This window comes from Suncus etruscus, chromosome 3, assembly GCF_024139225.1.
Source record: "Suncus etruscus isolate mSunEtr1 chromosome 3, mSunEtr1.pri.cur, whole genome shotgun sequence".
NCBI classification, from domain to species: Eukaryota; Metazoa; Chordata; class Mammalia; order Eulipotyphla; family Soricidae; genus Suncus; species Suncus etruscus.
In genome coordinates, this window is record NC_064850.1 from 29,834,420 (window position 1) to 29,844,515 (window position 10,096).

Below are 10,096 nucleotides of genomic sequence, written 5' to 3' on the forward strand. Positions count from 1 at the left end.
TTCTAAATATAGTTTAGAATACAATTTCAAGTGACTCCTCTGTGATTTTAGATCTGAGTTGTTTCAATCTCTGTGTATTGGTGAGAATTAGGAGATTCAAAGCTTGTCATGTCCTGTCATGTTAGCTTATTTTTCAGGGAAATCAAATCTGGCACCTTTCAATTAACTTCCTTGCCTCTCCAATCTAAAACTTGATGGAAAATACATTCAGGAGCAAGGCATGATTACTATCTTGGATTGCCTTTACTTTCCCAACTATTATCCCATCATTTAAAAGTTTCCTGAAAGTCCTTTAAATGCAGAAAAATAACTCAGAAATGAGAGGAAGGTCATAAATGGGGAACCAATATTTAAGAGGGTGCAGATTGGGATGCAAAGTTGAAACGTGATTGTGGATAGGAACAAGCTAAAATAATTTTCTTTTTGAAGTGGTGGCATTGCATGATAACATTCACAAGCATAAGCTTGTCAAACTTATGTGTTAACATGAGTAGATATACAAAATTATGGGTGTATATATACTTTTATAGATAACGAAGTATGTTCATATGCTATTAATAAGAAAAGTATATACAATGTACACATATGTGTATATATAAATATACATAATAGTATTTATATAAATATATCTTTTGTTTGCTTTAGTGTGGGGAATATAAATGAAATTTCTCAGGGGCTATTTTCAGCTTATTTCTCAGGAATCACCATGGACAATATTTTGGTCCATATTCTATGTTGGGCATCTAACCAGGGTCAACCTGATTAAACTCTGGTTTAACTCTGGTTTAACTCTGGTCAAGCTAAACTCTGGCCTTAGCTTGGACAACTCCAGGAGATTGTCATGTGACTCTCACTAACCTTGTGGATACCATAAAAGAGTTGTACTGGCATAGATTTATCCATTCTATTCAGAAACTCCAGTATGAGCTATTTTGAAGCAAGACAATCACAAGGTAAAAATTGAGGAGGAAAAAGAAGTCATGTGTGCCACCAGCTTCAGGTCAGAGGATGCTTCTTTTAAAATGGCATTATCAGCTTCCATTTTGCCACTGTTTTAAAACTCCTAAATCATTTGCCATTCTTGCCATTAAATTTTTTTTACTTGTTCAACCTTTTGCTTCAGTTTTAAATGTGGAGACAAATTTTATATGGAAGTGATTGTCCTTATTGAATTCTAGGAGTTCAGCAGTGTGTTCCTGTGCATTACTCTTTGATTGTCCAAATAGATCCCCAAGAGAAGGTACTGATTGGGATGCAAAAGCATTTTGCAGCAGATTTTCTTTATCTGTTATCTCAGATTTTCTTTCTGAGATAACATAATGTAATCATTTCTTGAAGAGTTTGTGACATGTGGGTATAGGAAGGCCTGTAGTCAAACAAGCACTTCTATTACCACTAACTGACTTTTTTCTCTATTTTCCAATAACAGATTTCAGATTGAGCTCATTCAAGAAGTTCCTAAGTTGATCAACACAACCACGATCTACGACAGAAGAAGGGAGTCGCTCCAGCCAATTGCACCCCTGTGGACCACTAGAATTTGGCATCATCCCCTTACCTGTGTGGAAAATTCTCACAATTGAATTTTATTTTTGCACATGAAGGACATAATCAAAGAGGGCAATACAAGCTGATCAGACCAGAGGCTTCAAAAGGTTCTTTCTGCTGTGTGGGTCTTCAGGGGTTTTCCTCTAAGGAGAGTTCTGGACTTTGACTGACCTTTTGGTTTTGCTACCTGCTTTTGTTTTCATTCTATTTTATTGATTTGGATTTTCCTCATCATAGTGTTTTTTTATTTCTGTTCTTCAGAAATGGGCCTACAGATCACCCAGTGGCCCAGCCATGGGGCTTTTTTCCTGAAATCTTGGCTTCTCATTTCCCTGGGGCTCTACTCACAAGTGTCAACAATCTTGGCGTGCCCTAACGTGTGCCGCTGTGATAGAAACTTTGTCTACTGTAATGAGCGAAGTTTGACCTCAGTGCCTCTTGGGATCCCGGAGGGCGTAACCGTACTCTACCTCCACAACAACCAAATTAATAATGCTGGATTTCCTGCAGAACTGCACAACGTACAGTCCGTGCAGACTGTCTACCTTTATGGCAACCAACTGGATGAATTCCCCATGAACCTTCCCAAGAATGTCAAAGTTCTCCATCTGCAGGAAAACAACATTCAGACCATTTCACGGGCAGCTCTGGCCCAACTCCTGAAGCTGGAAGAGCTGCACCTGGATGATAACTCTATCTCCACAGTTGGGGTGGAAGATGGGGCCTTCCGGGAGGCCATCAGCCTCAAGTTATTGTTCCTTTCCAAGAATCACCTGAGCAGCGTGCCTGTGGGGCTTCCCGTGGACTTGCAAGAGCTGAGAGTGGATGAGAATCGTATTGCTGTCATCTCTGACATGGCCTTTCAGAACCTCACGAGCTTGGAACGGCTGATAGTGGATGGGAACCTCTTGACCAACAAGGGCATCGCTGAGGGCACCTTCAGCCATCTCACCAAACTCAAGGAATTTTCCATCGTGCGGAATTCACTCACTTACCCGCCTCCTGATCTCCCTGGGACATATCTGATGAGGCTCTATCTACAGGACAACCAGATCAACTACATCCCCTTGACGGCCTTCTCCAATCTTCGGAAGCTGGAACGCCTGGATATCTCCAACAACCAGCTGCGCATGTTGACTCAAGGTGTCTTTGATAATCTGGCCAACCTGAAGCAGCTCACTGCTCGGAATAATCCTTGGTTATGTGACTGCAGTATTAAGTGGGTCACGGAATGGCTCAAATACATTCCTTCCTCTCTCAATGTGCGGGGTTTCATGTGTCAAGGGCCTGAACAAGTTCGGGGAATGGCTGTCAGAGAGTTGAATATGAATCTTTTATCCTGCCCCACTACCACCCCTGGCCAGCCTGTCTTCACTCCAGCCCCCACGACAGCTTCTCCAACAACTCAGCTGCTTCCTGTCTTCTCTGATGCTACTCCCAGCCCAGGATACACCCCTGTCACTCCCACTCCTTCCAAACTCCCCACAATTCCCGATTGGGATGGGAGAGAAAGAGTGACCCCACCTATTTCGGAACGGATCCAACTCTCGATCCACTTTGTGAACGACACTTCCATGCAGATCAGCTGGCTGTCTCTTTTTAATGTCATGGCATACAAACTCACCTGGGTGAAGATGGGTCACAGCTTGGTTGGGGGCATTGTTCAGGAGCGTATAGTCAGTGGGGAGAAGCAGCATTTGAGTCTGGTGAATTTAGAACCCAGATCCACCTACCGGATTTGTTTAGTGCCACTGGATGCTTTTAACTACCGAGCTATGGAAGACACCATCTGTACCGAGGCCACCACCCATGCCTCCTATTTGAACAATGGCAGCAACACCGCTTCAAGCCACGAGCAGACGACCTCCCACAGTCTGGGCTCCCCCTTTTTGCTGGCAGGCCTGATCGGGGGTGCAGTGATCTTTGTGCTGGTGGTTTTGCTCAGTGTCTTTTGCTGGCACATGCACAAAAAGGGGCGCTACACCTCCCAGAAGTGGAAATACAACCGAGGCCGGCGGAAAGATGACTATTGTGAGGCAGGCACCAAGAAGGACAATTCCATCCTGGAGATGACAGAAACCAGCTTTCAGATTGTCTCCTTAAATAACGATCAGCTCCTTAAAGGAGATTTCAGACTGCAGCCCATTTACACCCCAAACGGGGGCATTAATTACACAGACTGCCATATCCCCAACAATATGCGTTACTGTAACAGCAACGTGCCCGACCTGGAGCACTGCCATACGTGACAGCCAGAGGTCCGGCATTCTCAAGGTGGACTGTGAAACTCTGGAGAACACACACCTGTGTGCACAGACAGACACACAAATTACATTTGATAAATGTTACCCAGATGCATTTGTGCATTTGAATACTCTGTAATTTATACGGTGTACTATATAATGGGATTTAAAAAAAAAGTGCTATCTTTTCTATTTCAAGTTCATTACAAACAATTTTGTAACTCTTTGCTTTTTAAATCTGAAAAAAAAGTTGCTGATGTACTGTACAGGGTTGTACAATGAGAACCCAAGCCCAAGGCGAAAGAAAGAGTGATTCTTCCTTATGATGGTCACTAACCACTTGGCTGTTTAAGGTATCACCGTGAATTCCTCTGCTAGATTTGATGTTCAGAAGAAAGGGCAGATTTAAAAAGGACTGATGAGCATAGGGTAAATCATATGGATGAAATAAGAAGTGGCCAACATCTCTTTGTGCTATTTCTCTGCTTCCTGATCTGGAAGAAAGGGGTTTATTTTTATTTAAAAAAAAAATCCAAAATAGGAGAAAGAAGGTAGTTACCTGATTTGACCCAGAGCAGGAAGTATAGAAAGCATCACCAGGAAGTCAGCTCCTGCGAGAAAAGTTAACTAACCCGATAGTCCAGAAAATGAAATGAAAGTGAAAAGATCCTGAAACCTGGGAGTTGGCTTTCTGACCAGAATCTTAGACATCACTCCTGCTTCCTTGACCCTATGGGAAAACAGCATTAGAGAACTAAGCTTGATAACGTTCATTCATAGGGACAGGTCTGAGATCCCAGCAAGAGAACTCCCTTGAAAGAGTTACTATTCAAATCATATGTCAGATTGAATGGCATTTGACAGAAATATATTCTAGAGTACTTTTTTTAGAAGAGGCTAATAAAATAACGGGAAGAATTATATTGAATGGAATTATTTTTGATAATGAGAATTATTTGGGTAGAAGATTCCTTGTGGCTATGTCAACATGATATTTAAGCCAACCAGAGTTCAATGTTTGTATTATACTCAAACACTATGTAATTTAAAGAAAATATTGGTACCATGTAGACAAAAAATCAAGTGATCAATGGTTCTGCTATACTTTTATCAACTGACTTGGATAGTGTCATGTTGACATAGCTTGAATTAATTAATACCTTTATCCCTTGGCAAATTCTTGTCTTCCAATCACCTCTCCTGTATTTTCATGATTAGTTGTTTCTGCCATATTTGTTTGCTTTGTCTTTTGCTCAATATTAAAAAAATCACTGATGCCAGTTTTATGTGCAACCATAAATTTATCAATATAAATTTAGATACTTTAAAATGGATACTAACTTTTACTGCTATTAAATATGTAAGGATTCTTTAAAGCTGGCCAAAATAATGTATTTTTTTTATAAAAGCAATAGCAAGTTTCCACCTTGGTCTGACTTTGATCCTGTTTCATTTTTGAAATTTCATTTATTTCTTTTCAATCTTGTATGTTCCTCTTCTTTGGGAAATGTGGAAGGATAATCAATCTTATATTAACTGGATAACAGATGAAAAATGATCAAGCCTGAGAATGAAGGCTTGTCCTTTCCTATGATATGAGCAGAGCATCAAACAGAAAGTATAGATGAGAGGATTTCCCATCTTTAACTTTATATATTTGATACACCTGCAGAAAGCATATGTAATTTACTCCTTTCCATCCCTTAGATGTAGAAGGGCTATAGATCACATACATTACCTTTAAAAGTACACCATTGGAAAATTCCTTTTACAATAAATTATCAGCATTTCACCCTGTGTTGTTTATTTGCTGTATCATGGCCATTATTTTAGGAACCCACAAGTTAATATCACAATCATTTTGTTTTTGCTTTTTCTCTCCCTCCCTCTCCCTCTTAACAAAATAAAACTGTGATGTGTCTTCTTTGTAAAAGTTTAGGTATTAAATGCTATGCAAGTTTTTCTTTATAGTAAGAGCTTTATTTTCTTTAATAATATATCCCCAACTTATATGTTTTAATATCTTTTGTCCCTCAGAATAAGCAGAAAATATAAGTAAAGCTTATGTAGAAACAAGAATTGAAACTGTGCAGTTGAGCTAAAGTTAGCTAAGAATTATTTTGAATTACTTTTAAAATGTTTTTGATCTTTATGTTAATTTCTTAGCAGGTGAGTTTGGGCTTTAGTTTTTTGAAAGCTAGGTCCACACAGTGAATAAATAAGACAATCTATGAAGGAAATCAGTACAGTAGAACTAATTCTTCTAAAATGTGGAACAATGACATCTCATTTGTAACTTTATCTGGATAATTCCCTTCCATAGTCCTTTTCCTTTTAGTTGTGTAGATAAAACTATATGTTCAAATAATGGTACTTTGACTTTTGAGGTTTTATTTTTCTCTCCTTTTTGTCCAAAAATACAATCATCATTTATTTTTATTATGTGTATTCTCCCAACTGGGAAATTCTGCTGCTGAAACTTCTTTGCATTTGGGCCAAGAAGGCCAAGGTTGAAAAAATTTCCATAATGTCCTCTAGGATTCACAGAACTAATTGGGCTTAAATTTTACAATAGAGACCTAGTCTTTAAAAAAAATTATGATATCTGGTTTTTTTGGTAAAAGGTTTTCCTAAAGAGATAGAATCTAATTACAGTATTTATTATAATCTTGTTTACAATATGACATAGACCACTAAAATAAAAATCCATCTCCTTTTGGAATAGTATCTCTAGAGCTCTCAACTACAACAGGATGGAAAGTACATCATGGAATTTTTTAATGTCTTCTGTGTCATAGGACAACTGATGACATCCATCAGCAGCAGATTGTTCACCAACGGGCACTTTTAGATATGACAAGTGCTTTGCTAACATATCTGCTCTGTTGTGGACATACCTGCTCTGTAATGGGTCCTCTCACTGCCACTATTAAATATTTTGAGAAAACTAGTTCAGAGTTGGAGTTGACAGTGAAAGACCATGGAAAGGTCACAACCATGTACAAAGTCCTTTTCAAAAGTTTTTAAGAAGTGTGATCCGCCTGACCCGAAGAACTGCTTTCCAAGAGTAGATCTTGAGAAGTGGTTTCAGTTAGTAGATCTTGATCAGAGTTAGGCAATTGCCACTGCACTGAGGAAATCCTAAAAAGAACATAGTTAGACACGATCATACTTGCATTCCATATTATTGTTCATACCCAGAATTATCATTAACACTTATTTTGGGGAGAGGTGTATATGATCATGACACAACCTATGCTTCCCTTGAAACTGTCATTTGCTTAAGTAGTAATCACAGGCAGTGTGACAAGGAGAGTTACCCTGAAAATTTTTCTTCTGCATCCAGCAAAAAACATCCTCCCCAATGAAGAAATAAAAGCAATTTCTAATTATATGGATGTTGATATTTCTAATTATATGGATAAAAATATGTTAGATATTTACCTCCCAGTTAAAAAGATAAAAAAAAGCATCCAAGGTTCAAAACAAAAAAAAAAATGTGTCATGTGAAGAGTCTGTATAAATGTATTGATTACATAGCTGATATGATGACTCCTTGTTTTTCTAGTGCAGATTGTCACTGTCTTAGTCATTTCACCAAAGTCAGAACTTTCCTCCCCAGTCCAGAGGATAAGTTGTATAGGTTGTGAGCTGAGAATCCATCCAAACACAAGGCAGTGTTGCAATTCAATCCACCGGGAGCAGGTGTTGCCTGGATCATTAAATCTGGACTTCAGAGTCCACTGTCACATCTAGCATTCCACAGTGAGGTACTTAATTTCATTTGGATTCTTTATTTACAGCATTTTGTCTAGCCTATAACAAGGAGACATTAAGTTTTTCTGTAGAAAATGAGAGTAATTGTTTTGTTCACTACTTCCCCTTCTAGATGCCTATTGCTAAAAGCAGTGAAGAACTCCAAAAGAGAAAAAAAATACAGGCACAAAATAAACCCTCACCTAGGTCTTAGAATTGGGAAACCTTGCCTGATTCTTTTTTTTTCCTTAAAAAATGAATTTACTAATGTAGAAAGCTGTGGCTTGCTTTCTTCTCTAAAATTTGGCAGGATGGAAGGATTGCTGAAACAGGGCGTTCTTGCCACTAAGTGTGGAAAGTTTTGGAACCTATATAATATTATTGTAACAAACCAGGATTTTTATTTTAATTTTTTGCTATGGTTTTGTTTTGTTTTCCTATCATTTTTTAGTAGCACACCACCTGAAGAGCACAAAGCAAAAACATCCCACAGGCATTTTTAAATGAGTACAAAACACATACATTGCGTGCACACACATACACAAACACACACACTGAGGCATTTGTAAAATATTCATGGGATGTAAAATTTATAGCCTGTCTGAGGTAAGGTAAAGGCTTGTGTCCACTGTTTGTCCCTCAAAGGACCAGTATATAATCACTGAAAGTTATTCCTGATGATTTGTTCTTGTTTGAACCATATGTTGATTTGCTTCTGGTTTGTGTTCAGTGGGTTTTCTCTGACAAGGGACTGCAAGGGGCTGGAAGATTCTGCATCACAATCCTCCGAGACCTACTATGTCGCACACTTTGTTAACTAAAACTTCACTCTACACTATACAGTACCTTGTTGATATATTCAGTAAAGGCTTATTTTAAAAAGAAAACCACTTCGTGTTTTTCTAAGTTCATTGGGTTTCAGCCAACACTTGCTTTGCAAATTTCAGAAGAAATGAGGGTGCCTCCTGATCGCGAAGGAGGAAAGCAGGCATGGAGAGAACGTGAATGTTTCAGTGTCTCCCACCATTAAGGCAACTTCTGGTCTTTTAGGGTCTTCAACTTGTGGTGTGTGTGTGTGTGTGTGTGTGTGTATGAATTCCTCGTGCTATTTTCAATTTCTAGTCTAAAGTGAGCATCTCTATATACTTATGCACACATTGAACATATTACTTGGTATTTATAAAATCTTTGACAAGTTACAGAAAAACACTGCTATAGTTGTTATCCAACCTGAATTAGTTCTCTTAATTTCACTAGATACATTATTAGTTTCCAATGTCTAGGTTTTCAAAGATCTTAATTACACTTTTTCACTTCAAAATTATTTTTCAACACATCTACCCTTTCTTTCATGTGATTATATTCATGATCAGCTTAGACTCTGAGTTGATATCATAATTTATCAGAATATACCTAATAATGCTCCATTTCAAACAATGATGTATTTGACAGATTGAATCAAAGATAAAACAATACCCCCTTAGTTAAAAAATGTTACTTAGAAAATTAACCACGAATGATAGAAATAACAAGTGATTGATGTTATATTTGGAAAATTTTGTACAAAATGTCCTTATCGTACTCTTGGTAAATTTTGTCAAGTTTTTTTAGACCTTACTCTATGAAGTTTTCGCAAACAAGATTATTTATTCAAATATGTTATTAATTTCTTCAGCTTTTAAATATATTTTAATAATATCTTTACACTAATCTATTAAGTTTTTGATCATTTACTCCTTACTTTCACATACAACTCCATTAAGTTCTGGGAATTTCAATAAAATATATTACTGCATAGGAACTCCTAGATAACACACTCGTTTCTATTTCATTCCATTATCACACTCCATATAATGAATCAATATTTTCTCATCGAAGTCAACAAAGTACAGTAAGGAAAGAAAGACATACTTATTGTTAAATTTGGTAATGTCTGTCATACTAATCAGATGATATAAATAGGTGAGAGAAAAGTAGAAGTACATTCACAAAAGAAAAAATCATGAAACTTGGATTGAAAGGTTCAGATTTAAGAAATTAAAAATTTAGATCTTGGGTAACTAAACCACTCCTCTCTTAAATCTCTACTGAGCACCAAGTTGGAATACAATGTAAGATAATTTCTAACAATTACTGGACTCCTGTGTGTAGAAAAGATCTTACTCTAAAAGCTTAAATTCATGTCATCACATTTTTTTCTTTAACCTTGCAATGTGTGGTTTCTAAATTTTTCAGATTATACAAGATTCCCGAGAAGTGAAGTGATTAGGTCAGTTACAAAATTTGTAAATGGTAAAATCTGGAAGTTGTAACAGCATGCTTCAGAATATTTGTTTTTATTCTTGACAATTTCATTAGCCTTAAAACTAGCCAACATTCAGGGAAAAAATCTTAGTTTTTAATACTTTTTGATGGAAAAATTACACCTTTACTTAGTCAGATAACATAGAAAATCAAGGAAAGAAAGAAGAAAATCAAGGAAAACTAATAATCATTTGAGTTCCCTGGTCAGTTATTCATATAGGTTTAGAAATTTTGTTTTTTGTTTT

General features: G+C 37.2%; 1 protein-coding gene across 1 annotated transcript in view; it reads left to right on the forward strand.

Moving 5' to 3' along the window:
* Positions 1 to 8,434, forward strand: part of FLRT2 (fibronectin leucine rich transmembrane protein 2) — a 102,204-nt gene extending 93,770 nt beyond the window's left edge. The window contains exon 2 of the mRNA XM_049770573.1: positions 1,430 to 8,434. Coding sequence (XP_049626530.1) covers positions 1,812 to 3,797 — 1,986 coding nt within the window. The 5' untranslated portion in view covers positions 1,430 to 1,811 and the 3' untranslated portion in view covers positions 3,798 to 8,434. The remainder of the gene's footprint in view (positions 1 to 1,429) is intronic.
* Positions 8,435 to 10,096: the final 1,662 nt, after the last annotated feature.